General features: G+C 46.1%; 4 protein-coding genes across 7 annotated transcripts; 3 read left to right on the top strand and 1 right to left on the bottom strand.

The window, feature by feature from the left end:
- Nucleotides 1–935: 935 nt before the first annotated feature.
- Nucleotides 936–6,634, bottom strand: DENR (density regulated re-initiation and release factor). 3 transcript variants are annotated; one of them, XM_087942563.1, is made up of 8 exons: nt 6,510–6,634; nt 4,958–5,146; nt 4,321–4,340; nt 3,862–3,946; nt 3,470–3,553; nt 3,035–3,151; nt 2,380–2,519; nt 936–1,234 (listed from the first exon to the last, which is right to left on the bottom strand). In XM_087942563.1, exons 2-8 carry the CDS (start codon nt 5,046–5,048, stop codon nt 1,190–1,192), a joined length of 582 nt encoding a protein of 193 aa, XP_087798689.1. In that variant the 5' UTR covers nt 5,049–5,146; nt 6,510–6,634; the 3' UTR covers nt 936–1,189. The 3 variants fall into 3 exon arrangements, with proteins under 3 accessions (XP_087798689.1, XP_087798688.1, XP_026542771.1); XM_087942562.1 differs by having other exon boundaries at nt 4,958–5,112; nt 6,510–6,630; XM_026686986.2 differs by having other exon boundaries at nt 4,958–5,093; nt 6,510–6,630.
- Nucleotides 6,635–6,746: 112 nt separating this feature from the next.
- GPN3 (GPN-loop GTPase 3) lies at nt 6,747–10,949 on the top strand. Its single transcript, XM_026686985.2, has 8 exons — nt 6,747–6,927; nt 7,223–7,331; nt 7,945–8,112; nt 8,636–8,760; nt 8,978–9,093; nt 9,300–9,396; nt 9,605–9,733; nt 10,682–10,949. The coding sequence occupies exons 1-8, from the start codon at nt 6,880–6,882 to the stop codon at nt 10,742–10,744; spliced, it is 855 nt and encodes a 284-aa protein (XP_026542770.1). The 5' UTR covers nt 6,747–6,879; the 3' UTR covers nt 10,745–10,949.
- A 1,365-nt stretch (nt 10,950–12,314) lies between these two features.
- On the top strand, nt 12,315–15,537 carry ARPC3 (actin related protein 2/3 complex subunit 3). 2 transcript variants are annotated; one of them, XM_026687023.2, is made up of 7 exons: nt 12,315–12,458; nt 13,454–13,553; nt 13,934–14,010; nt 14,308–14,376; nt 14,594–14,720; nt 14,962–15,056; nt 15,271–15,537. In XM_026687023.2, the coding sequence occupies exons 1-7, from the start codon at nt 12,453–12,455 to the stop codon at nt 15,331–15,333; spliced, it is 537 nt and encodes a 178-aa protein (XP_026542808.1). In that variant the 5' UTR covers nt 12,315–12,452; the 3' UTR covers nt 15,334–15,537. The 2 variants fall into 2 exon arrangements, with proteins under 2 accessions (XP_026542808.1, XP_087798690.1); XM_087942564.1 differs by having other exon boundaries at nt 12,315–12,541.
- Nucleotides 15,538–16,086: 549 nt separating this feature from the next.
- On the top strand, nt 16,087–27,071 carry ANAPC7 (anaphase promoting complex subunit 7). Its single transcript, XM_026687022.2, has 11 exons — nt 16,087–16,510; nt 17,036–17,222; nt 18,531–18,650; nt 19,315–19,426; nt 20,438–20,591; nt 21,089–21,231; nt 22,434–22,551; nt 22,640–22,836; nt 23,723–23,947; nt 24,216–24,366; nt 25,662–27,071. Exons 1-11 carry the CDS (start codon nt 16,410–16,412, stop codon nt 25,849–25,851), a joined length of 1,698 nt encoding a protein of 565 aa, XP_026542807.1. The 5' UTR covers nt 16,087–16,409; the 3' UTR covers nt 25,852–27,071.
- Nucleotides 27,072–27,167: the final 96 nt, after the last annotated feature.

The following is a 27,167-nucleotide window of genomic DNA, read 5'->3' as shown; positions in this document are numbered from 1 at the left end:
AGGTGGATGAATGGATGGACAGGTAGGTATAGGTAGGTAGGTGGATAGATAGGTGGATGGATGAATAGATAGGTAAGTGGATGGATGGATAGATAGGTAAGTGGATGGATGGATGGATGGATAGGTAGGTAGGTGGATAGATGGATAGGTAGGATAGGTAGGTGGATGGATGAATAGGTAGGTGGGTGGATGGATGGATAGGTAGGTAGGTGGATGGATGAATAGATAGGTAAGTGGATGGATGGATGGATAGGTAGGTGGGTGGGTGGATGGACAGACAGACAGATGCTTTCTGGATCTCACTTCTTCATCAGTTGCACATCAGGTGCTTGTGAACCTTTTTTTTTTTCCTTTTGCTGGTGAAATAAACCTTTTTGGCTCAGAGAGGAAAAGAGGTAGACACAAAAGTTTGCCCTCGGGATCTGAATTCCATCCATTTACTTGTGAGATCTTCTTTTTTCACAGGGTTTGGTTCGAAGATGGAAAATCTGCAAGCTTTCAGCTTGTACCAGAGCGTTAAGAGGGGACGTGGGGACGAGGTATTGGAAAAGAAAACCAAACTTGTTTTTATTTGAGGGGGTCCTTGGTGCTATGATGTTGCCTCGTTTGGGGTCATGAAACGTAAGAAAACCACCAAGCTTAGAGAGCACCAAGGACCCCACAGGCTTCCTCCTCTCTGCAAACCCCTCCTAGCACTGATGATGTTACCTAGTTTGGTAATGAAACGCCTGCAAGAAAACCACCAGCCTCAGAGAGCATGGAGGACCCCACAGTTCAACCCTGAGCTACAAATATTCTCCTTTATTGATCATTTTTAAGAACAGGTGGGAGTGTGGCCCATGCCTAGGAGCTTACGTTCACACGTTACGCCAGGCCTTCGCATAAATTTATTTGCTTTCAACGAAGCTGCCAACTCAAAGGAAACACACAGCAAAGAACAGTAACTTCTTTATTAGAGGAATTCTCTACTTCCAGCCGAAGGTGATACTCTCACTTCCCCCGTTTAAACTTTGGCAAAGAAATATCACAGACAAAAAATAAAAAAGCAGCAAATAGACCACAATTAAAAATGCTACCAGGGAAAACATGCCTCTCCAACACGTCTGTCCCGCTTGGATTCTCTTGGCTAGAGGTGGGTGTTTTGTCCCCCCCAAAAAAGGCAGGAACTGGTGGCTTTTCCAAAGGAATCTCACTTCTTTACTTCTCCTAGATCTTCAATGCTATCATCGTCCACCTGCAGCACAGAGTTCAAATATATTTATTACACCAGAAAAGGATCACATGGAAATGAATTGAATATTCTGACTCTGAAAGATTGTTTGTGTTGTGGTTAGCCGGCAGCAAGTGTGGACGGCTGAGGAGAGCGAGGACTCAGATGAGGGGCCAGGACCATTCGGGAGTGGACTGCTGCCTTCAGAGATTGTGGGGGCTGGCAGCAGCGATGAGGAGGTTCCTGAGGAGCCTGTGCCAAGTGCACGCGTGTGTGGGATTGCTCGCAGGAAAGAGCAGCTACAACAGCACGGGTGACTCTGGAGTAAGGCTGCAAGGTAATAAATTAACCTTCTTTGCAGAAGGCAAAGACGTTTTGAAACTCCAGCCTCGTGAACATTCCAGTATCCTGAGTTTATATTTGAAGATTCTTATTTTGCACATTATTTCTTGTCTGTTATCTTTTGGCAAGTCTCGCACAGTTTGGCAAGGCTTGTGCCCATCACAGCTAATTATTTTGGTTTCTGTTTCTTTTGCATTGTGTTTGATTAGTTGAAAAAGGGCGTGGGTCAGAACAGTTTGGGCGTGGGAAGGAGATAATTAAATTGCTTTTAATTCCAAGTTTTACCTAGGGGAGAGTCAATCAGTCAACAGATTATATATTCCCATGCCCAAGTAGTTTAACAAAATGCCCAACTGGTTTAACAAAAACTAGCTGAAGACATAGCATACGAGGAAAGCGGTATGGGGAAGGAAGAGAGACAAAACTAGCTTGACTCTAGCTTGGCTTTTTTCCCCTTTTCCCTGCCTCCCTCTCTTTCCTCCTATGCATGTCTCTCAAAACATAAGTCTGAGGGTTTCTAAGTCATTTCCCCTCTCCTACCCTCTGGTCTTTTATTATGGGATACTTAGGGGATACATTTTTTAAAAAAATCTATTGATATGGCTGCTTAATGGAATGCAATCGATCCATTTCAGCAAAGAATCAATCATTGTACCAAATTAACATCACCCAATGTCAGTTTCTAATTCCCTGCCAGGATACCATGGATATTATTTTTATCTTTACAGCCCCACTGCAAAGTCTTAAATGCAAGGGAAAAATCCAACTTTTAATTAAAAAGCTCTTTCTATCAGAAAGCCAGTCAGATGAGGTTCTGGGGTATTTACCTCGGGCCATTTTTCCTGAATCACTTCGATGATGTCATCTGTGAAATCTCCCTGAATAATTATTTCATCCTCCCCAGTGACAGAGGCACCGCAGGAAAATTTCTGAGCAAAGAACCTTTGGGCCTCCTTAAGATCTATTTCTGTTTGGAGAAGAGACAAAAGAAATAAAAGATCAAGACATACCAATACTTGGTTACTAGTTTCTAAGCCAGGTTTGTTTTTTTTTCAAAATTGGCAATTTTAAGACACATGCTGGCTGGGGAATTCTGGGAGTTGGAAGTCCACCCATCTTAACATTGCTAATTTTGAAAAAACTGTATTCTAAACCACCGTCTTTACACAGCAACAAGATTGTGAGCCATCCCAGAATCCCCGCTCAGACAGATATGAAAAAAAAGCCAAGTCAGGTTATAGAAGAAAAAGCTCTCTATTCTGAGCTTAAACCCCAAATTGTAGGCCCACAGTTCAAAGGGGACCTTCACATCATTTAGAATACAGATTTGCAGCTTCGAAAAACTGATCCTAACCTACCCTCCTTGGTAGCTTGCAAGATGCTCCAGAGATAATTTTTTTTTTCTTTCATACTAGCTGATCTCCACTGATTTGAGCCCAGAGACCTCTGCAAAAAAACCCCACGTGTTTCTGCTTCACTCACCAAAAGTCGCAAGCCCGCATACTCGTGTGACGTATTTTTTCTTCGCCCGGGGGATTTTTGCTATCGTCACTTTCTGAGGCACCGTTTTCTTCTTCTGTTTGATCTGACCCCTTCCTCCTGGGAGGCAGGCAGAAAAGGAAGGGGAATAAACAACCTTTTCGAAATCTAGTCTGAAGGATGCAAAAGGGATCTACTGCCTTTCTGATTCTCCTCCACTGTCTAGAAAGTCATCTCAAACCATCTTGAAAAGAGGGTTGGACTAGATGATCTCTTCTCACCATCCCAGCAACTGCTGAGCTTGCCTTGCCCAGACTGGGGTGCTCCAGATGTGTCTGGAGTTCTAATCCTGGACAATACAGTACCAGATTTAAAAAACTGACTTGTGCTTTAATAGGGTCTTAAGAAAAAAAAAAGCTGTATCCAGCTAATAATTGCCTCTCTTTTGTTTTTTCTTTTCTTCCTCTTCACCGATTGTTCCTTGGCCTTCTCCAATGCCAGAATCTTGTTTAGGGCAGTTTTCTGAAATTCAAATGGACACAGTTATTAGAGATACTGCAGTCTTGCAAAAAGAGAAGACAATGGTTAAAGATTTTTTTTAATGGGGTTTTCTTTATGAGGCTCTCTTAAGATGGCCCTATTGAGAGTTATTTCCATTTAGCAAAGTAAGTTGATCTATTGGTATTTTTTCTTCTTCTTCTTCACAAAATGCAACTTCCTTTTTGCAACCCAGAAAATTCCCACTGGATTTAATGCAATGTTTTCCCAGACAAACGAGGATGAGATTAAGGAAGACATTTCATGCTCCAAAGGTCACAAAATGGATTTACCTACAGTAAGCTTTGCAAATTCATTTGGGAAATTCTTCTCTAGCCACTGCCTGCATTTTGCCATATCAGGCATGTATTCACAATACTGGAGGGAAAAAAACAGAGTAAAATTATTGGTGGAGAATGGCCAAATATATACAGCACAACATAACTCTTAAGGACTTGTATGTAAGAGGCGAGAAATCATTTTGGACAGACGCATATTATAGACCGTCTTTCCACACAGGGAAGGAAGAATCTGCTCCAATGATCCTTTTCTACAATAAAAGCTACTTTAGCCGTCTTCAGAGAGATCAATGCAACGGTGAACAGGTTGAGCTGGTATAATTCTAACCATTTTTTAACTTTTTAACTGATTTCCAGTTAAATCTTTATACAATTTAAATATTTTTGAAAGCTCTGTAGCATTTTCATTGCACTGCACAAACCAAGCAAAAAACTAAATTTAAAGCAACTCACCTCTGTTGGCAAGGAACAGACTGGGGAAGAAAACGGGAAAAAGTTTAAAGCAATGATAATGTTTTCCCGTGGAATCCAGCTTAAACATCTTATTTAAGATGGGCATCTCCAGCAAGTTTCTCAAAATGGAGCTGTCCTACAACACCCATTAGCCCCAACCAGCATGGCTGATAAAACAGAGACGTTGGAAGCTGTAATCAGATAATACCAGAAAACCCACAATATCCCACATTTAAGACCGGTCTTTCTAATTAGTGTGTTGATTCCTATCGTGAATTCTATTTTCTTAGAAGAAGATTCCTATCGTTAAACTGTATTTTCTTAGTTATAGGACATCATTTTGCAGAATATGCTTATATTGTATTAATTCCTCTCTTTTTTGCGAATGCCTATTTCCATTTTTAAAAACACACAGAAGATAAGTATTAAAGTGTTTCTCAACCTCAGCAACTTTAAAGATACGTGGACTTCAACTCTCAGAATTCCTCCTCAACTAGCTAAATTTGCTGAAGTTGAGAAATGCCACTCTAGATAAAAAGCGTTTTCAGCTACCCAAATAATCTTCAAGCAGCCTTAACTGGGATAAGTGGAAAGAAACCCACCGGCGGCTTATGAAGCTGCCCTTTTTCGCACCTACCTCCACAGTAGAGCACCCGAAGAGGATAGTCTACATCTGGTCTAGCGTTACATCTTTGGTCTCCCCGGCAGTCCAGGACCACAGGCTCCATCTCAACACAGCCAGGAAATGGAGACCTTCACTTCAACCGCCAAACCTAGAGAGAGGTGGTTGGCCTCCAAAGATCAGGCAGAAAACTTAAAAAGGGGCCTATGAATGAATTAGAATTAGGATAGTAGATTTGGAAGGGACCTTGGAGGTCTTCTAGTTCAACCCACAACTCAAGCAGGAGACCCTAAATCAAACTTCAAACTTGTCTTCAAACTTGGCAACTTTAAGACTTGTGGACTTCAACTCCCAGAATTCCTCCTCAGGAAGAAGTTTGAAGACCCTTGTGATAGATGATAGGTAGGTAGGTAGGTAGGTACGGAGAGAGAGGTGATAGGTAAATAGGTAGGTAGGTAGGTACAGAGAGAGAAAGAAATGATAGATAGGTGATAGGTGATAGGTGATAGATCAGGGGTCTTCAAACTCAACAGCTTTAAGACTTGTGGACTTCAACTCCCAGAATTCCTCCTCCAGTCATGTTAGCTCAGGAATTCTGGGAGTTGGAAGTCTTAAACTTGCCAAGTTGGAAGACCCTTGTGATAGATGACAGATACATAGATAGATGATAGATTGATTGATAGGTAAATAGGTAGGTAGGTACAGAGAGAGATGATAGATAGATAGGTGATAGATCAGGGGTCTTTGAACTTGACAACTTTAAGACTTGTGGACTTCCAACTCCCAGAATTCCTCCTCCAGTCATGTTAGCTCAGGAATTTTGGGAGTTGAAGTCCACAAATCTTAAAGCTGTCAAGTTTGAAGACCCTTGTGATAGGTGATAGATAGATACATACACAGATGGATGATAGATAGGTAGGTATGTAGGGAGAGAGAGATGATAGATTGATAGATAGATAGATAGATAGATAGATAGATAGATAGATAGATAGATAGATAGATAGATCGATCAGGGGTCTTCAAACTTGGCAGCTTTAAGACTTGTGGACTTCAACTCCCAGAATTCCTCCTCCAATCTTGTTAGCTCAGAAATTCTGGGAGTTGAAGTCCACAGGTCTTAAACTTGCCAAGTTGGAAGACCCCCTTGCCCCAAACCTGTAGAATATAGAATGATAGAGATGGAAGGGACCTTGGAGGTCTTCTAGTCCAATCCCATGAGGGCTTGTGAAGCCGGCTCCCCTTGGATGGGAGACCCCCGCCCTCCCCAAAGGAAGCCCAAAGCAGTTGCACTGCCAGGGCTGGGCTCTTCCAAGGAGAAGCCTTGAGGCCAACTGGGGAGGGGCGAGAGCTGGGAAAGGTGCTTCCCCTGCCCAAGGGTGGCCCAGCCAGACCCCCCACCCTCCCGGGAGCCCTCCTCCCAAGAGGCTGAAGCCCCCCAGGAAAGAGGACACGGGACCCCTGGGGTGGTTCTGGGGGGCCTCTCGGGATCCCCGAGTTAAGAAAGGTGGGTTGCCCAGTCCGGGCTGGGGAAAGCCGGGGAGTTCCCCAAGGCGCCCCCTCCCCTTACCCGCACGCCCCCTCCAGGCAGGTCGCTTCTCCGGCCGTTCAAGCAGGCAGGCAGGCAGGCAGGCAGGCAGACGGGTGGGAGATCTCGCGAGAGCGGCCCAGTTCCCACGAGAGCCACCCGCCGCCGCCGCCGAGGAGCCTCAGAGGTGGACCAGAGGGAAAACCTCGGCTGCTCTTCCTCGCCTTTTTTTTTTCCCCTCCTCTTCCTCCCTTAAGGAGTCGCTGTGCTTGCGGAAGTGAGCCGGAAACCATAGAGCGGCCGGTCGGGGGAAGGAAGGGCCGCTTACGGGTCGTTCTTTGGGCCAAGTGCCTTCACATTCGTTGCTGTTTCTCCCCCCATCCCCTTTGCTCCGCGGGCGACCGGGGTGGCCATGCCTCGCTATGCCCAGCTGGTGATGGGACCCGCGGGGAGCGGGAAGGTGAGTCTTGGGTGGGAAGGAGCTTCCAGGGCAATGATTTTTCCAAGCTTGGCAACTTAAAGATGGGGTGGGGGACTTCCAACATACAGGCTGGGGAATTCTGGGAATTGAAGTCCCCCCACCATCTAGTGGCTGGTAGTTCCCTTGTCTCCAGATCCACCCTTTATTCCCCCCCGTGCTTTTATTTCCCTCCTTTGTGGGCAGGGCTCCTGGTGAGGGGGCCACCCTGAGATCCTGGGAAGCGGGTAGGTGGGTTGCAGCAGCCCCTCCATCAACCGAGCCTCTCCTCTTCCAGAGCACCTACTGCTCCATCATGGTCCAGCACTGTGAAACCCTCAACCGTTCGGTGCAGGTGGTGAACCTGGATCCAGCAGCAGAACACTTTGACTACGATGTCATGGCAGGTAAGGATGTCCCAACACCCTCCCCCCTTCTAAAACTGAGAGTTACCTGGGACTTTAAGGGACCAACATAAATTCAATGGGTTTATTTGGGTTGAGGGAGAAGCAGCTCATCAGAATTTATCCACCTGGATTCCTTGTACCTGATGATTCTTGACTCTTGATGAATGTATCTTTTCATTTTATGGACACTGAGAGCATTTGCACCAAGACAAATTCCTTGTATGTCCAATCACACTTGGACACCAATAAAGAATTCTATTCTATTCTTTGACTCCAAGCATCATCATCATCATCAAATGATGACGAAACAATCCCATCATCCCTTGCAGGCCGGAGTCTGGGCAACTGAATGGAGCTGAGTGTTTACTGGCCGGATGCCCTTCCTGTCACCAGTACGGAGTTTTGTTCAGCAGATAAATTCTCATTGTGCCCGGAGAGAGAAAAATATTTGCCTCTACCAAGGATCGAACTCACAGCCTACTTATTGTGAGACGAGAGCTCCACCTCTAGGCCACCATACCACACTCTCTGAGTCCAAGCATCCTTTCCCACAATTCCCCTGAGATGAGCCCGGCATGATGACACCTCTTGGTCTCCCCTCTTTGCCTTTTAGATATCCGAGAGTTGATTGAGGTGGACGACGTCATGGAGGATGATTCCCTCCGGTTCGGTCCCAATGGCGGCTTAGTTTTTTGCATGGAATATTTTGCAAACAATTTTGATTGGCTGGAAGAATGCCTCGGTCACGTGGAAGATGATTACATCCTGTTCGATTGCCCAGGTAAGCCGAGGAAAAATGTAGGATAAATGTTCTGGATTCTTAGATGACGGATGAAGGATGCTTGATGCTTATTTTGTTTGATTGTAAGTTAAAAAATGGGCTTTAATTTATCCCTTATAGGGGAGATGGATGGACAGCATAAAACTTTCATAAGTAAATAAGTTTGATAAAATGTATTACATTTTATTTAATAAATAGAAATCCAAAGCTATGGAAATTAAGTGGCTGTAATCTTTTTTTTTCTGGCACTGTGTGGCCTTGAAATTTTAATGTGGAAGAAATCGGTAAACTTTAGTACGATAAAGAAAAAGGCAGAGAGGGAAGATATATCTCATTTTATGATTGTCAAAGAGTTTATCTCTTTCTGGTTTCTCCAGCACACACAAATCCCCCGTCAGTCTGTGATCGTTTTGGTTTGATATCTGATTTTTTTTTTCTAGTTTTAAATATCTTCCTTGAGATTTTCTTCTGTGGAATTGGGAGACGGATACTTGAAAAGAATAAACTTATTTCTCCTTTTTAGGTCAGATTGAACTCTACACTCACTTGCCGGTGATGAAACATTTTGTAGACAAGCTGCAACAGTGGGAATTCCATGTCTGCGGTGTTTTCCTTGTCGATTCTCAATTCATGGTGGAATCTTTTAAGGTATCTTACGGATTCAGAGGTGTTGAAAATTGAAACCCCATGCTATGGACAATCCGCAAGATATTTTTCAGTTTGTCCTGTATGGTGACAGAATTATCGTCTGTTTGCGTTTGGAGGCATTAAGTGGGCATTAAATGAGTGACATATTGGAGAACAGAGCATACACAGATTTTGTGTGATTTTTCCTTTTTCTTTTCCTGTCTCCTTCTGATGGTAGTTTATTTCTGGTGCGATGGCAGCTCTTAGTGCTATGGTTTCCTTAGAGATCTCCCAGATAAACGTCATGTCCAAGATGGATTTGCTAAGCAAGAAAGCAAAAAGCGAGATCGAAAAGTAAGTGTGAACGAGGAATAGTTCCACTTTGCCTGGGATTTTGACACTGAGAAGGTTGGTTTCAATCTTCAGCTTCATTTGACTGTACATTTTTTGGGGGAAAAAAGCAAACAGGGAAGAGAAATTGGGGAGGGGGGAGAAAGAAATGATTAAAGCTAGCATTAATGTTTGTGTTGGTTTAAATGAATCTACTCAATTTCTTCCAGATATCTGGATCCTGACATGTATTCTGCCTTGGATGATTCCACAGATCTGCTCAAAAGCCGGCAGTTTAAGAAATTAACCAAAGCTATCTGTGGCTTGGTAAGTGGCAGGTGTTTCTTTCCACGCATGGCATCCCGAGGCCTTCCTCTAACCCAAATTTATAGTGCCCTTATTTGTGGAAAGCGGGGAAAAGGCAGTTCCCAAATCCTGAATAAGGCAATCCGTTGTGCTAAGGATGAGGTCAACAACAACCGATCCAGTTTTTTTTTTCTCTTCGAACGGACTGAGGGTGTTGTGTTTCGTTTAGATCGACGATTACAGCATCGTTCGCTTCCTGCCGCTCGATCGCTCCGACGAGGAGAGCATCAATATCGTCCTGCAGCATATTGATTTCGCCATTCAGTATGGGGAAGACCTGGAATTTAAGGAGCCAAAGGTGAAGGCGCCAAGCCCTCTTGGCAAAAGCCGGTGCCATTTTCCTTAAGGATCCACACACACACACACACACACACACACACACACACACACACACACCACACACACAATTCTAATCCATCTTAGTTCAATCAGATGTGGGTTATTTTGGCACCTGTGAAATTCAGTCTGGATCCCTCCACACCTCCAGCTAAAAAACAAAAACAGAGTCAGGATTGGAACTCTCTGCCTGAAAGCTGCTTCTCAAAATGGAAAGTGGTCAAGCAGGAATGGTTGGCGATGGGATGCTTACTTTGTCCCAGGCCAGCCTGGGGTTGCAGGATCAAGGCCCTGGATTAAGGCAAGGGGACTCCAAATTCAGTTCCTGCCACAAGCTGTGTGAAAGCCCAGTGAATAAGATTGGGAGAATCGGTGTATTTTTTGCCTGTCCTACCTCACACGGTGGTTGTGCAGGGGGAAAGAGGAGAGGGAGCTCTGTGTGCTGCCTGGTGGGATAAACTTGAAGGATAAACTTGAAGGATATATATAAAAATAAGGGGAATGGGTGACTGTGGGAAGAGTACTTTCCTCTTCACTGGGAATTTTCATATGGGCTAGATAATAGGGTTGGTGTAAATTCAGTGTTCTGGGGGTTGGACTTGAAGACCTTTTAGGTTCCTTCCAATTCTCTGATTCAATGTTTTTGTGTCTAACAAAGTAGCACAGACACACACAGTTTTAATAACCTGTGTAAGTAAGTAACCTGAGTGCAGGAGACTTATTCTGGACTAATTTTTTTTCCTGCCCTGATGCAAAGCGTCATGTAGAAATCTGGATTAGTTTATCTAGAAGGACAGCATATCTTGGTTTGATAAGGAACAGTTGCAGTATAAGCCCCGTTGTCTCTTTCTCTTGTTCTGGGTAGCTGTGCAAGCTTCAATCATTCTAAAATGAAATGTATTTTGTACAGGAAAAAGAGGAAGAGAAATCTTCAGCTTTTGATGAATTCTTCCAGGATGGAGTGGACGAATGACAGTTTTCAATTTCACTCGAATGCACAGAAAAGGGTGTTAACGTTTTTTGATGCTGCATTTTGAAATTCACAAACTGTTGGGAGCAATCAAAGAACAGGGCTGTTTGCCCGCAAGGGGTTTAACGTTGGATTGCGCCACAAAGTTTTATTTTTGGAAGACATTCAGTATGCATTGTAAGAAATAAATTATTGAGTTTCATTTTTCTCCCTCTTGGTGGCTTTCTGAGTAAACGGAAAAGAAACATCAGGTTTGCCTTGACATAATTTATAGTACTGTGGTTTTGTTAACTTAGAAACATGAAAGGACTCAAACTCAGAAGTGCATGTGGTGTAATCTTTGGGCTAAAACTATTCTCACCTTCCCCCCCTGTGCCAGTGGCAGCCATGTGCAGACTGAAATTCAACAGGTGTAACTTTGACCTCCCATGGTCCCTGTTTAGAGACCAGGAGGCCAGAAAAGAGGATCCAAAAAACATTTTCATCCTGGTGAAGGAAAAGGTTCATGGCGCTTGTTACTTTTGTTAAAAAATATTGTTTTTATTGTCATTTGTGTGAGCTACCCAAACTCACTGAGAATCAGGTGGCCTACAATTAGTAATGATAATAATCCTGTACTGATACCTTTAATAATATTAAACAATAATATCTGCCTTAGGAAGGACTCCATCATTTAACGACCCCATAATCCCTTGCGGGTGGAATCTGGGTAACTGAACGGAGCTTAGCATAGTGCTTCCTGGCTGGATGCCTTTCCTGTCACCAGGGCGGAATTTTGTTCAGCAATACAGTCTCAGTGTGCCCAGAGAGAAAGATCCACCTTTACCTAGGATTGAACCCACAGCCTCCTGATTGGGAAGGACTCGATAAGTGAACAAAAATGGCAAATCCAGGCTGAACATCTGTCTGGCCAGTCATTGAAAATTGGGTGACCTACAAGTTTCATAAACAACAACAACAACAACAACAACAACAACAACAATAATAATAATAATAATAATAATAATAATAATAATAATAATCCCATTACTGGGATCTGCTCACATAATCCGGCAATGCATCACGCAGTCCTAAACGCTTGGGAAGTGATCGACTAGTGATTTGTGATACAAAACCCAGCATAGTCATCTCGTTTTCTGTGTACACTGTCATTTTTGTGTATAATAATGATAGTAATATTATTTATTACTTTATTATTATTATTTATTACTATTATTATTATTATTATTATTATTATTATTATTATTATTATTATTATTATTATTATTGCTATTATTATTACTATTATTATTATTATTATTATTACTATTATTATTGCTATTATTATTATTATTATGGCTATCTATCCAAGGATGTATTTCCTTGTTGAATTTCAAGGGGGAGCTTCCCAAACTCCAGAAAACTTGCCTGGTTCATTTTTTACAGAGGTTTCTACGCTCAATCTGGCCTCTGCAGCACCTGAGCAGCCCCAGATGTGCAGGACTTCACTTCCCACAACCCTCTGCGCCCGCCGAGGCACGCCGGGAGTCGAAGCCCTCCGAGCCCGGGTCAGCTCCGCTGCCCTCCGGCGCCCCCTGCCGGCCGCCTGCGCGCAGCTGGAAGAGGAAGAGCGGAGGGAGGCAGGAAGCGGGGCCGCCTTTGCACCGCGGACGTCGCCTCGCCCGAAGCTGCTTCCCTGCCCGGAGGAGCCTCCTCTGCCGCCGCCGCCGAGATGCCGGTGAGGGGAAGGAGCAGCCGGCCCGGGAGGTCGCCTGGATGGGCTGCCGGCTTGCAAAGGCGGAGGCGTTGCAGGCTGGCTGGGTGCGGTGTGTGAGTGTGTGTGGGGGTGTTGAAGAAAGCAGGAAGGAGGATGAGGAGCACACAAGTTAACACGAAAGCCGAGTGTGTCTTTCGGGGTGTGTGTGGCCGTGCGTGTGTGGTGGTGCTTTGCCTGCTCACCGGGGGGAAGCAGGAGGAAGTGCACTGCTGAACATGCCTGTCATTGGGATGGTGCATGTGGGGAGGGGGAGTCTTGCCTGCCTCCCCCACCCCACCCATTTCAGCCCTGCCGGGTGGGGAGAACAACCCCCCACACACCCTGTTTCTCTGCCCATCCTGGGCTTTGGGGGTGTTGGGGGCTTGCCCCACTTTTTCCATCTCTTTCTCTAAAATAAGGGTGGGGTGGTGCCAGGAGGGGCAGGGGCTGCCAGGAGGCGGGGAGGGGCTGCCAGGAGGGGCAGGGGGCTGCCAGGAAGCGGGGGGCTGCCAGGAGGAAGGCGGGGGCTGCCAGGAGGTGGGGGGCTACGAGGGGTGGGGGGATTCCAGGGGCAGGTGGGCCACCCCAAAACTCCCATTTCTGTCCCTCACTTGTAGAGGAGGGGTATGTGGGGGCAGGACATTGGGGGGGCACCAGGTTGGAGCTCCTGCCAGAAAAAGGTCAATCCTCCAAGGTTAGAATATAGCCAGTCTGGTAGTGGAGTAGCCAGTGGAACGAGGGGCTCCCTGTTTCTCCCCCTTGAATAAGGAACAAAATTCTGGACTGCGGTTAATTTTGGGGGGGGTGGGCAGGTTGGAGCCGGTGGGCTGTAAGTTGCCGACCCTCCTCAACGTTTCTAGTTGCTTTTCATGCTCTCAAAGCAGATCTGGTGGTGGCATCTGGTGGTGGTTTCTAAGGAGATCCATGCATGGTCCTCCTTCGCTGCCAATCAACCCCCCCCCTCTTTTCCATGACAGGCCTATCACTCAACTTTGATGGACCCCGACACCAAACTCGTGGGGAACATGGCTCTGCTGCCCATCAGGAGTCAGTTCAAAGGGCCGGCTCCTCGTGAAAGTAAGTGGATCAATCTTCTTCAGCTTATCCTTGTCCCCAACATTGGACTCCTCAATTTAGGAACTTTGAGCTGGGTGTGCTTCAACTCCCAGAATTCCCCAGCCAGCTAATCCTATGGCTTGAAAAATCCTTGGTTCTATGATTATTGGGGGATATTTTGGATTTTTGCATCCCCTCCTGTGGGTCAGTACCTTTGTCATTGTGTCATGGTTGATCCCGTTTGTTTGTTTTTTGCACGGCCCAGAAGTGTTAATAATAATAAATGAATATATTGTGCTGCAACAGCTTCCTTGTAGGGAGAAGTCTGTGGATGATTTTTAGGAAATGTTCTTTCTTTCATGATGACTCAAAAGACATTGGGTTTCCCTCTTTCTCACCAGCAAAAGATACAGACATAATTGATGAAGCCATCTACTACTTCAAAGCCAATGTGTTCTTTAAAAATTATGAAATTAAGGTAAGGGGGAATGGGTCTTAAAAAGTTGTTCTCCCAAGTCCCTCGGTGAGAGATTAAAGGGAAAAATAAAATAAAGTTCTTATAGAGGATTGTGTGTTAGTATGATTTTTTTTAGGTTAGGGGTTTTCTTTTTCACTGTGAGTTATGTATTTATGCTGGGGGTGTGTGCACTAAAGGAGGCTCAGCCAATCTCATTGTACACATTGTACTCATTGACAATAAAGGTTGGATTGAAATTGAATTGAGAGGGGAAAAAGCAGACTTGATATTCCATCTTAAATTCTTCCTTTCTTGCAGAATGAGGCTGACCGAACTTTGATCTACATAACTCTCTATATTTCGGAGTGCTTGAAAAAGCTGCAGAAGGTGAGGGGCCAGGGGTTTTGCGGTGCTTTAAAATAAACAACAGCGCCTTTTTTAAGTAAAAAAAAAAAATGAGCTCAGAAATCCAAAAAAATAAAATGTAGTGCAAATTGTAAGATTATTGGGACACTTTTCCCCCTAAACAGAACCTAAAAAGTTTTATTTCAGAGAGAAAATTTACTGAAATTGGTATTTATTTTCATTTTGATTTTGTTTTCAGTGCAATTCCAAAGGCCAGGGGGAAAAAGAAATGTATACTTTGGGGATCACCAATTTCCCGATTCCCGGAGAACCAGGATTCCCACTGAATGCCCTTTATGCCAGACCCAGCAACAAGCAGGAGGAAGGTAAGCAGGTTGGGGGTAGAAAAAAAAGGAAAATTGCAAGCTAGTGTAGCCAAATCTCATTCATAAACACGGCTAGTTAGATATAAGAACACCTGAGTTTTGCACAGCTCACTTTTGGGCATAACATTGGAATAATATGCTGGTAGTTTTGGGAAAAAGGAAAAGATCTTAAACTTTCATTCTTCGACTTACAAGCGCTCTGACGGGATCCGTTTCTAGCTGTGCTCTTTCCTACTTTCAGAGGTTATGCGAGGGTACTTGCAGCAACTGAGGCAAGAAACCGGCTTGAGGCTTTGCGAAAAGGTTTTTGATCCTCAGAGTGACAAACCCAGCAAGGTGAGAGGCTGTTTCGGCTTTGGCTCTGTTGAAGACTTAACCATAGCAGGTTTGCTTTTTAAAGAAAAGAACAAAAAAAAATAGTTGAAATATTAGGTATATTTCAAAAGTGCATCGATCTAAGTTTGCTCATTGCGAGCTTTGGGTCTTGAAAATCTGTCGTGGTTTTTGATAACTGCTTTCCTGTTACTTCTCTTCTCTTGTTCTCTCTTAGTGGTGGACCTGTTTTGTGAAAAGGCAATTCATGAATAAAAGCCTGTCGGGACCAGGACAGTGAAGACAACGGTTAGATCTTTGGTTACAGCCTTCTCTGTTCCCAGGGTTCTTTGAATTATTCCATCTGTTTTAATATAAGTTTTCTACCGAAAGAGAAAAGGTGTTTCTGGACGCCAGGCCATTGACGGGAGGAATGATGGAGCTAAAAAAAAAAACAATCATGTGCAATTTTTGTCAAGCTAATAAAAACAAAAGTTCTTTCTAATGCTGTTTTGTCTGTATTTTCTCTGAATTCAGAAGAGCTCTAATATTATTCTTCATGGCTGAGAATTATAGTAAGGGAGGTGATGTTCAGAAGGCATTTTAATAGATTTGCAGGAGACATCTGCTCTGAAATTTAAGTCCCATGCAAGGATCGCAGGGCAAATAAAGTAGCATACCAACAATTGCATCACACAAAAGTTATTGTGTCCAGAAAACGTGCATAAAAGGTGCACATAGCCTCCCTCTCTGAGTGGGGAGCCATATAAATCTATTAAATACATATATAAATAATAGCTCTGTTTCTTTAGCAGTAAATAGCCCGTTGCTATAAGGGGCGAAATGTTCTACCTCCCTCCCATCCTCATTTATTTTCAAATAAAAACATCTTGCCAAGGATCTGGTACGACCCAACGCTGCCTGTCTACAATTATCTATGGGGACTTTGCAACACGGTGCTGAGGGCGCCCGGTTGGCGAAGGAGGCGAGAAACAAGGAAGCCGGTGCACTTTCGCGCATGCTCAAAAGATACCGTTCGCCCGTTTCCTATTTCCTAGGCCGGTTTAGAGCGAAGTGACTACCCCGGTGCCTGATGTAAACCCTCCCCGATTTATACGAACGATAAAGATCGCACGCGGATGTATTTATTTTTTAGAAGAGGAGAGTGAAACCCTCGGCGCGGTGGCGCCTTTCCTGGTGTGGAAAAAGCGGGCGCTCCTGGATTATTTTTCTTCGACAGGCGGGAGTTAGACAGCCCCACCGAGGGGGCGTGGCGGGAGGTGTCATGGCCGCCCTCGGCGCGAGGACCCCTCGAGGAGGCGCCATTTTAGAGACTTTTCGCCGAATTCGCCTCCGCCGCTTCGATTCTCCGCCGCCATGAGCGTCGTGGACCATGTGCGGGAGATGGCGGCCGCCGGGCTCCACTCCAACGTGCGGCTGCTCAGCGGCCTCCTGCTCACCATGAGCGGCAACAACCCGTGAGTGAGGGGAAGCAGGGAAAGGAGACCACGCAGCGATCGGCCCCCCGGGGACGTGCGAAATCACATCCTCCGATTGCTATAGGGCTGGGGATGATGGGCGTGGAGATTCCAGAGCAGTGCTTCTTAACCTTGGCAGCTTGAAGGTGGGGAGGGACTACAACTCCCACCTTTGCTTGCAGGCTGGCGGGGGGGGATTCTGGGAGTTGTAGTCGTCCCCCATTTTTAAGCTGCCAAGGTTGAGAAGCACTGCTCTAATGTAGACACTATGGGAGGCTGGCTCAGGAGGATGGGATAGGGAATCGAGGCCGAGGCAGGAAAGGCACCAAACCCGGTGAGGTGGTGATTCGTCGGGCTGGGGAAGATGGGACTTGTAGTATGTGAGCCCAGCTGAAAGAAGGAAACCAGAGGCTGCTGCTCCTCCATTTTCCTCTGGGCTTGGCCTACCTCGCAGGGTGGGTGTGTGCAGGGGGAGGGAGTGCCAGGAAGAGGCTGACTCGGAGTGCGATTTGCCTTCCTTTGCAGGGAGCTGTTCTCCCCCTCGCAGAAGTACCAGCTGCTGGTCCACCACGCGGACTCCCTCTTCCATGACAAAGAGTACCGCAACGCCGTCAGCAAGTACACCATGGCTCTCCAGCAGAAGAAGGCCCTGAGCAAGACCTCCAAAGTCCGACCCTCCACCGGAAGCACAGCCTCCACTCCCCAGAGCCAGGTGGGTGCGTAGCCCACCTGCCAGGGTCGAACCATGACTGTGGGGTCCCCAAACTTGGCCACTTTAAGATTTTGTGGACTTCAACTCCCAGAATTATCCAGCAAGCTGTGCCTGCTTTTTCTCTCTCTTAATCTCCTAAAGCGGAGAGAGATTGCAGAGGAAGGGATTGCAAGAGAGTCAGCTATGCTGGCTGGAGAATCCTGGGAGTTGAAGTCCGCGAGTCTTTAAAGTTGCCAAGTTTGGGGGCCCCTGCTCTATGCCTACTGCTCCCTTGGGAATCAAAGGCCCAGGTCTCTGGGGCGCATTTCTTGGGAGCTAGCCTGGTGTTCTGTTTTTGTAGTCCCAGGCACAGGTGAACATCCCGTCCCACAGGTATGCCAGAGGGGTAAAGGACTTGAAGGCTAGATGGTTGAGCTCAAGCTGAAGAACATCAACCTGAAGAAGATGTGACTTTATACCAGGAGTCTCCAAACTTGGCAGCTTTAAGACTTGGGGACTTTCAACTCCCAGAATTCCCCAGCCAGCCATGCCTGTTTTTTCTCTCTCTCTTAATCTCCTAAAGCGGAGAGAGATTGCAGAGGAAGGGATTGCAAGAGGGTTAAGCTATGCTGGCTGGAGAATCCTGGGAGTTGAAGTCCACAAGTCTTAAATTGGCCAAGTTTGGAGACCTCTGGTTTAGGAGGTCAGCCCCCTTCCTACAGCTCAGAATAACAGAGTTGGAAGGGACCTCGGAGGTCTTCCAGTCCAACCCCTTGCACAAGCAGGAGACCCTCTAGCCTTCTGTCCAATCTCTTCTAGAAAACCTCCAGTGATGCAGCGCCAGCAACTTCTGGAGGCGTCACTGGTTCATTCTTCTTCATTGTTGAGAAATTTCTCCTTAGTTCTAGGTTGGATCTTTTCTTGATCGGTCTCCATCCGTTACTCTGTTGTCCTTGTGTCCTTTTGAGGGGGGGGGCTGAGTGGCTGAACGTGGTCTTTTTCCTCTTCATGACTGCCCATCGGTCAGTCAACATGGCCGCTTGAAAACACGGAAAATAAAGTAACTTTAAACCTGGGGATTGCTCAGAACGGGGCTGAGGGAACCCAAAAGTGATCTCTTTTAAGAGTTGAGACCAACCTGATTGGCATCTGACCAACCAAGAACAGATGGCGCAGAAAAGGGACATTCTCCAATTTTGATCACCGCTCCTCTGGCATAATTTCGGCTTCTCAGAAATTGCTGCCTTTAAACCGAGGGCAAATCTTGTTGCTTGCAGGAGCCCCAAAACTATTAAACGCTAAAGATACGCCTGCTTTTTTTCCCCCTAGTGTCTGCCTTCTGAAATAGAAGTGAAATACAAAATGGCTGAGTGCTACACCATGTTAAAACAAGACAAAGACGCCATTGCTGTCCTTGATGGCATCCCTTCCAGGCAGAGAACCGCCAAGGTAGGTTCCTCTCTGTGGATTGAAGCCAGGCGAGGTGTTTTTTTTCTGGCGCCTGAGACGCTAACAGATAATCAGAGTTGGGAGGGACCTTGTAGATCATCTAGTCCAACCCTCCGCCCAAGCAGGAGACCCTACACCATTTCTGACAGATGGCAGTCCAGACTCTTCTTGAAAGCTTCCAGGGATGAAGCTTCCACAACTTCCGAGGGCAACTTCTGTTCCATGGGTTGATTGTTCTCCCTGTCAGAAAGTTTCTCCTTATTTCCAGGTTGAATCTCTCCTGGTTCAGTTTCCATCCATTATTCCTTGTCTGGCCTACAGGAGCTTTAGAAAATAGCTTGACCCCTTCCTCCATGTGGTAGCCCCTCAAATATTGGAAGGCTGCTATCATGCCTCCCCTGGTCCTTCACTTAGCCATGCCCAATACCTGCAACCATTCATCATATGCTTTAGTCTCCAATCCTCTCATCATCCTCTTTGCTCTTCTTTGTACTTTTTCTAGAGTCTCAACATCTTTTTTGTAATGTGCTGCCCAAAACTGAGTGCAGTACTCACACACAAGGACATCACTTTGCTGCCAACTTCAAGGGTTGCCTGGGCCTTGTGTGGTGGTGGTCTCTTGGTTGAAAGCTTTGCTGGGGTTATTTTGGCCTTTCTCTTGCAGATTAACATGATGCTGGCCAGCCTGTACAAGAAGACAGGCCAAGAACGTTCCTCAGTGACCAGTTACAAGGAGGTTTTGAGGCAGTGCCCGCTGGCTCTGGATGCCATTCTAGGTAGCTCTCCACTCCCCTTCCTCCTCCGTTGCTTCTCGCCGTTGGCAAGGAGTAAAGTTGGCTTGTTTGACATTGAGATATGGCCGAGTGTCAAAATTCTCAGGGAAGGGATGGTGGAATGTTTCCAAGCGAGCGTCATGTACTTGTGCCTTACTCTCTTTGGAGCTCAGGAGATTAACTGCAGGAATGGTAGGAAACTGCCTGTGATGACCCGGGGTGTGGCACAAAGGCAACACAGTAAAATAAGCAATAAGAGTCCCTTTGTTATCTCCAACTTTGCCCCCAATGTCCAGTGACCTTTGGCTGGAGAAAAAACTGTTCCCAAGAACAGTCTTTAAGTGGAGGAAATTCAGTCCGAAACAAAGTACATATAAACTGTAAATAAAAATCCACACACACTACGCTGCAGCAATTAACTGATAAGGAATTGCAGACTTGAAAGGCCAACAAAACACACACAGTTGGGAAGACGCCAGGAATCCAGATAAGCCTCGACAATAAAAGATAACTCACAGTTTGCTTCCAGCAACTTTGCTGTGCGTAGCTTGCCTTTTTAAATCCTGTTTTCCCAGCTGCAACTAATGAAGGGAATCAGGGCCCTTTCCTCCCCCGTAAGACACACAACTCACGTTCCTCCCTGCGTGTCCTAGGATGAAGAGGGGGTGGGCCTGGGTCTTCCTCTGAACTCCCTCTCCCTTGCTCTACCTCTCTGCTCTGCCCAGCCAGACTTTGCCCTTCCCCAGTTTCTTCCACAGCCAGCGGAGCCACACTCCCACTCCCTGTCAGCTGCTCGGGCTCCCCCTCTGAATCAGATTCCAACATGACTCTGCCTTTGTGGTTTAGTTTGAATTATTTTAGTTGAAACGTCTTTTGCTCGGTCTGCTCCAACCATGCAGGGTGGGCTTCAGCTCCCACGAAACCCTCAAACCTGGTCTCGTTGCGTTCAAATGCCAGATCAACCTTGCTTTTTTGTCAGCCTGGACACGGTAACCACGATCTGTCTTCATGTAGGCTTGCTGTCACTCTCGGTGAAGGGCGCAGAGGTGGCTTCCTTGACCATGAATGTCATTCAGAGCATCCCGAATCTGGATTGGCTTTCGGTGTGGATCAAAGCGTACGCATTTGTGCACACGGGCGACAACACCAGAGCCATCAACACCATCTGGTGAGTACCGAGATCGAGAGGCCGGTGGTTGAATCCGATTGGGACGCAGAAGTCCTTGGCACCAAAACGTGAAGTGTAAAATCTAGAATGTGTTTTTATTTTTCCCCCCTGATTACGGAAGTTCCCATCCTTTCATTCATTAGAGATAGGTCAAAGGTGGGATTCAGTCGGTTCTGACCGGTTCTACAGAACCGGTAGCGGAAATTTTGAGTAGTTCAGGGAACCAGCCAACCCCATCTCTTCTCTGCCTCCCATTGAGTCCCAGCTGATCGGCTGGGTCTCCTTTGGTTGCCCTGCATAGGAGAACAGAGCTGGAAAGCAGGTTAGTGGGGTGGGGAGGGAAGGGGGATTTTGCAGTATATCCTTCCCCTGCCACGCCCACAGAACCGGTAGTAAAGAAATTGGAATGCCACCACTGAGTTAGGTACTCCAGAATATTGTTTTACAACAAATCCTATTTTTCCCATTTCTGTTTTTTTTTCCTCCCCCAAAAAAAGCTCGCTGGAGAAAAAGTCACTCTTGAGGGATAATGTGGATATACTGGGCAGTTTAGCAGACCTGTATTTCAGAGCCGGGGACAACAAGAACGCCATCCTAAAATTTGAACAGGCGCAAATGTTGGATCCGTATTTGATAAAAGGTAAGGCTCCTCAAAAGAAGGGCGACTCCTTGGGGTTCTTCATTCAGTTTGCAGTTTCAAGCGTTAGAAATCGGCCCCTTGGAAATCCTTGGGCCTTCCAAGAGCGATTGCCACTGTAATAAAACAAAGACACTCTGTGGATAATGGCGGCGCAGATGAGAGAAGAATTGGAGCAAATTCATGATGCTCACGAGTTCACAGAAATTAGGCGTACGACTAAATCTCAGTTTTAAATGGTTGAAAGAATATGTACCATTGAACACCGATACCTTAGCAGAAAGGAGAATTCTTATGACATACGAAGAACGGTTGTAGGAACTGGGTATTTTAATGAAAAGAAGGGCTAGGGGTGGACATGATAGCGGTCTTTCAATGTCTGAGGGGCTGCCCCAAAGAAGAGAGGGAGGGGCTCAAGCTATTCTCCAAAGCCCCTGAAGGCAGGACAAGAAACAAAGAATGGAAACTAATCAAGGAGAGAAGCAACCTAGAACTCAGGAGAGATTTCCTGACAGTTAAAAGAATTAACCATTTTTTAATCGTTTTCTTTTTTTCTATTTCTTTTCTTTCTTCTTCTGTGTGTTGTGTTTGTTTGATATTTTGGTTTTGTAATCAATAAAGTTTGTTTTAAAAAAAAATTAACCAGTGGAACAGCTTTGCCTCCAGAAATTGTAAATGCTCCAACACTGGAGGTTTTTAAAAAGATGTCGGATAACCATTTGTCTGAAGTGGTGTGTAGGGTTTCCTGCCTGGGCAGGGGGTTGGACTAGAAGACCTCCAAGGTCCCTTAATCTATTCTGCGTGCTGCCTACTGCACAAACCATTAATAGCTGTTTACCTTTTGTATTGGGCAAGGATTATTCAGGGATAACGAATATGATTAAAACACGAAGGTTAATGTTTTCCACGGAAACACTAAATTAACAATAAAAGAGAGTTCCAGTTTTATCGTTTTGCAAATTGGCATACCCATGAAAGTGGGAGGGGGGGGCGCGGAGTAGATCTCCAAACCCTTCCCTGGCATTTCCAAATACTGCATGACCGAAAAGAGACAAATCTTCGCTGCGTTAGTGCACCTTAGTTGCAAAGAGGTGGATGGATTTGGCCCCTGGGATCTCTCCAGATGAAATAAGTGGGTGGCGCTTTTGAGTGGTTTTACGGTTCTTCTGATGTTGTCTTTTTCTTTTGATTTCCTCGTTCCTCAGGAATGGACGTCTATGGTTATTTACTGGCTCGGGAGGGTCGCCTTGAGGATGTGGAAAACCTCGGATGCCGGCTGTTCAACATCTCTGACCAGCACGCGGAGCCTTGGGTTGTCTCAGGGTAACAGCCGCCCTTCCTTCTCTCTCTCCAAGCGCTCAGAATCCACCCGAACTCCCTTTCAGGCTTCTCCCTTCCTCCTTTCCTGCAGCTGCCACAGCTTCTACAGCAAGCGCTACTCGCGGGCCTTGTACCTGGGGGCCAAAGCCATCCAGCTGAACAGTAACAGCGTCCAGGCCCTGCTGTTGAAAGGGGCCGCTCTACGGAACATGGGCAGAGTGCAGGAGGCCATCATCCACTTCCGCGAAGCAATCCGGCTGGCCCCGTGCAGGCTGGATTGTTACGAAGGTGAGCGACTTCCGTGAGGTCAATATTTTTTTGAGAAGCCTCGAAATCCCCACCGGGTGGGAATGGAGGCTCTTGGTTTCCTTTCTGGGTGGGATAAAAATCAACCATTCAGGAGACACTGGAGACACGTGAACAATATAACAAAAGAGCTTTATCGTGAAGCTTTTGCAAAGGGGAACTCTGCCCTTGGGCAGAAAACATTTTCCCCCCAGGAGGGCTCTGGTTATATACAGGTTCAAATATACAGTCTCTGCCTCTTTCCGGGTTCACAATCTATCCAACTACATATCCACCTATGCAACACCCCTGTTATTGTAGCATAACATCTGTTTCCTCGTCCTGTTTAACCCGCTTCCATTTCTAGTAATCTTGCATCATTAACATGACACTGGTCAGCGTAACCTGCCAAATATGTAACCTTTATACAAAACAATAGAGAATTCTTACATAATATTCCAGTGAAATTATCTTAGGTTAACACAGAGGTTAAAAATGGTGTTACCATTGCTTTATAATTTCACAGGTATAATTTTACATATCACACTGAGCATCTTCTGGGAAGAGATTGGTAGACATCTTCTGAAGATCTCTGGAGATTCTCAATCATCCATGGTTGTCCCAAAGGTGCTTTTTTCAAGAGGTTGAACTGGTTTTCTTTTCCCTTGAAAACATTTCGCTTCTCATCCAAGAAGCTTCTTCCAGAACTGAAGAAGCTCCTTGGAGGAGAAGCGAAACATTTTCAAGGGAAAAAAAACCCAAGGAAGTCCAGTTGCCTTTTGGAGACATCTCTGAAGCTTTGAGCTTTCTACTCCTTGTACCGTTGCTTTGTTGCTGAGCTGAAGAACCTTCCTTTCCTTTTCATCCACCTCTTTTTCTGCCCCTTCAGGTCTCATCGAGTGCTACCTGGCCTCCAACGGCCTCCGTGAGGCCACCGTGATGGCCAACAACGTCTACAAGACCCTGGGAGCCAACGCTCAGACGTTGACGCTCCTGGCCACCGTTTGCCTGGAGGATCCCGTGGCCCAGGAGAAGGCCAAGACCCTGCTGGACAAGGCCCTGATGCAGCGCCCCGACTACATCAAAGCTGTGGTCAAGAAGGCGGAGCTTCTCAGTGAGTCAGCTTCCCCCTCTCCGCCTTCGCTGACCGATGAAGCCCAGCCCTTAGATAGGTCTTCCATGGCTAAGGTGGAACTAGAACTCGCCGTCTCCTGGTGATCGGCCCCCAAATCACCCGGCTGGCTTTCAGGGCTAAGTCAGGACTTGAACTCCCCGTCTCCTGCCTCGCCTCCTCCTACAGCCTGGTGCTGTGACCACTAGACCAAACTGGCTCTTGCAAACTATTTGTTGGGACTGCTTTTTAAATTTTCCTTTCCCGACAGGCCGAGAACAGAAGTACGATGACGGGATCGCTCTGCTCCGCAACGCCTTGGCTAACCAGAGCGACTGCATCCTCCACCGGATGTTGGGAGACTTCCTGGTGGCGGTCAACGAATATCAGGAAGCCATGGACCAGTACAGTATCGCCTTAAGGTAGCCCTTCTAAACCCCGGTGGCTTCTGCCTTCCTTCCCCTCCTTCTCTGCTCTCTCTCAACGCTGCTCTGCGTCTCATTTTCTCACGGCCACCCATGCCGAAAGGCCTCGGCCTATTAAGAGAGATTTCTGGTGCCTTGCTTGTTCTCAGTAGTAGTAGTAGCAAGGTGAAGTTAGTCCTTGGCTTACTATCACTATTTGAAGAAGTTCATGCTTTGAAGCCTGCTATTTCAGTAGTTCCTTTGGGAGTTTAGTGCAGCCCTTCCTTTTTCCCATCTTTTTCAGAAAAAAAAAGTATCCAGATTCTTCTTTTCAGGTAGACTGTTTCACTTGGATTAATAATCATCCCAGCCTTTTTTTTTTCCAACTTAAATGCTTCCATCTAGGTAGGTAGGTAGGTAGGTAGGTAGGATAGAGGTAGGATAGAGGTAGATAGATAGGTAGGTAGGTAGGTAGGTAGATAGATAGATAGGTAGGTAGGTAGATAGATAGATAGATAGATAAGAGAGAGAGAGATAGGATAGAGATAGATAGATAGAAGGGGGGGGGGGAATATAAAAGTGAAATAAAAGCAAAATACTCCTCACGCATCGTCACAAAATCTCCAAAACCGTAAAGCTTACAAACTTGAAATTTGGCACCTATGTTCCTCTTGGCTTCTAGGTGCTCACTAAGAAAGGATTTTTCGAAACGACCATCAGAGCATTTAGAGTATTTCCTATATTATTATTATTATTAACACGCTCTGATGCTAAGGAGTTCTACTCCCCCTCCCCACCTGAAAAGAAATCTCTTTCCAAATGCAAAACACAAGCGAAGGAGTTTCAGTTTCAGATTCACAGCAGCAAGCAGCTTTAGTACGGAACAGTTGAGCTAAGCCACGCCCGGGCTCCTTGCTGTCTCCTTGCTCACACACCAAATACTGTTTCAGTTTCCAGACAGCCCTCAGCTCTCACACACCGACAGGATGCTAGCCAGATGAATACCGATGGATGCTGGTAGGCAGAGGCGTTTTCCCCCTTACTTTCCTCCCCCAAAACTAAGCCCGACCACATAGTTTCATAGCGAAGCGAGGATATCGAGCTAAGTTTTTAACATGGTAGCAGAAGAAATCTTTGAAAGGTTCCATTTGAACCTCTGAGCAAACTCCCCCTCTTCTCCCACCCCTTCCCAGAGCGATCCTTCGGGGAGGCCTTGAAGGGGGGCAGGGCAGGTGAGGATCCCAGGCAAGGGGGGTGGGGGGGAAGAGACCCCCTCCAAGCCATGTGACGTTTCTGTCTCCCTCCTCCCCCAGTTTGGATCCCAACGATCAGAAGTCGCTGGAAGGCATGCAGAAAATGGAGAAGGAAGAGAGTCCCACCGATGCCACCCAGGAAGAGGACGTGGACGACATGGAGGGCAGCGGAGAGGAAGGGGACCTCGAGGGCAGCGACAGCGAGGCGGCCCTGTGGGTCGACCAGGAGCAGTGGTTCCGTGGGCAGTGAGGCGGCCGTGGGCGCACGACGCAGCGCTTAACACGCCAGGACATGGCTGGCACCTCGCCTTCCGTGGCAAGGGCAGGGGCGTGGATTTGAGGGACAGGCCGAGGCCCGGAACCATCCCAAAAAAGAAGAATATTCTGCTTCTCCCTCATGCTTGCCCTGCTATTTACGGACTGCAAAACCTGAGCGACTTTGTCTTTTAGGGGGTGGGCGAGAGCAAAAGAGGCTCCGGTGCCCAACTGTAATTTTGAGTCCTTTCTAAAATTAGACCCTTTCAAAAGAACTTTTTTGAAGCCTTTTTATGAACAAGCTTTGGAAATCGTTGCAAAGTAATTACGCTTTATCCCCAGCAGCGTTAAAAGGTGGGAGGTTTTTTTTCCCCCTTTCCTTTTGTGGAAGAGGCTTTTATTCCGAGCCTTTAGAGGCCCAAACGCCTCCAGGAACTGGCAGGAGGGAGGGGTTTTTTTGGGGGGTGGGGGAGCTTTTCCCAGCTTTTCTTCCCCCAACTTCTGAGTTTTGAGTGTGTGAGGTTTAGCATGCACATTTTTGAATAGGGAAGCGTGCTGCTTCGGGAGACTGATTGACCAACGGCTGTTGAAAGTATATCCGGAGAATTCAGGGTTTTTTGTTTTTTTTTACAAAGCTTAATGCATGAGTGACTTTCCCTTTTGGCTATTAGATATAGTGAGATGGACCACCGCCAAGCAAACAACAGCTGTGCCAAGGCATAATCCCAATTCATCCCGAGAAAGAAGTATTAAAAATGTTTTTCCTCCCTGATTTTCTGCTTCAAATTCCAGTTTGGCTCCCATTAAATAACTCAGTGTGGTTATGCTGGGCCGGGCTCGTGTGCAAACGGTGTTCAGCGTTTTCCACAAAGGAATGAGTACTCTTTTGCCTGAGTCCCCAGGATTGTACCCCTTCCAAAGTTTTATTTCTTGGTTATGTTCGTAGGGTGGTTCTCACACGTACCCCTTGTTGTAATATTTCACCATTTCTTGAGAAAAAAATGTGTATTATGTTGAAATAAACTGCCTTCGTCCAGTTTGGTAACTCGACCTGTTGTGTTATTGTTACGTGTTTTATTATCCTTTTTCCGATTTTGAGTGAATTTTTACCTCTGTATGTTACAGGTTTATCCTATTCAGTTGTTTAATGTTTTATTTCTTCCTGTTGAACACAAACAAGAATAAAAACACCCTAAATGTGTCACAATCGCTGAACCTGCCTCTTAATTTTCATTTGGTAAGAAGTTTTATAGTTTATTTTACATCGAACAGAGCTGGCTGAGCACTTTGCAGCAGACAGGGGATGGCTGA

Source organism: Notechis scutatus, chromosome 13 (assembly GCF_049901735.1).
Source record: "Notechis scutatus isolate UNSWTSFEM ecotype Mainland chromosome 13, rNotScu1.2, whole genome shotgun sequence".
Classification (NCBI taxonomy): Eukaryota; Metazoa; Chordata; class Lepidosauria; order Squamata; family Elapidae; genus Notechis; species Notechis scutatus.
The sequence above is the reverse complement of the archived record's forward strand: the minus strand, read 5'-3'. Positions and strand labels throughout refer to the sequence as shown.

Coding starts and splice junctions, on each gene's coding strand:
- DENR (XM_087942563.1), bottom strand. CDS start 5,048: ATGGAGCCTGTGGTCCTGGACTGCCGGGGAGACCAAAGATGTAACGCT. Junction 4,341..4,957: donor TCGGGTGCTCTACTGTGGAG/GTAGGTGCGAAA, acceptor TTTCTTCCCCAG/TCTGTTCCTTGCCAACAGAG. Junction 2,520..3,034: donor ATGCGGGCTTGCGACTTTTG/GTGAGTGAAGCA, acceptor TTCTCCAAACAG/AAATAGATCTTAAGGAGGCC.
- GPN3 (XM_026686985.2), top strand. CDS start 6,880: ATGCCTCGCTATGCCCAGCTGGTGATGGGACCCGCGGGGAGCGGGAAG. Junction 8,113..8,635: donor CATCCTGTTCGATTGCCCAG/GTAAGCCGAGGA, acceptor TCTCCTTTTTAG/GTCAGATTGAACTCTACACT. Junction 9,094..9,299: donor GCAAAAAGCGAGATCGAAAA/GTAAGTGTGAAC, acceptor AATTTCTTCCAG/ATATCTGGATCCTGACATGT.
- ARPC3 (XM_087942564.1), top strand. CDS start 12,497: ATGGGCTGCCGGCTTGCAAAGGCGGAGGCGTTGCAGGCTGGCTGG. Junction 14,377..14,593: donor GCTTGAAAAAGCTGCAGAAG/GTGAGGGGCCAG, acceptor TTTTGTTTTCAG/TGCAATTCCAAAGGCCAGGG. Junction 14,721..14,961: donor CAGCAACAAGCAGGAGGAAG/GTAAGCAGGTTG, acceptor TCCTACTTTCAG/AGGTTATGCGAGGGTACTTG.
- ANAPC7 (XM_026687022.2), top strand. CDS start 16,410: ATGAGCGTCGTGGACCATGTGCGGGAGATGGCGGCCGCCGGGCTCCAC. Junction 17,223..18,530: donor CCTCCACTCCCCAGAGCCAG/GTGGGTGCGTAG, acceptor TTTTCCCCCTAG/TGTCTGCCTTCTGAAATAGA. Junction 21,232..22,433: donor GGATCCGTATTTGATAAAAG/GTAAGGCTCCTC, acceptor CTCGTTCCTCAG/GAATGGACGTCTATGGTTAT.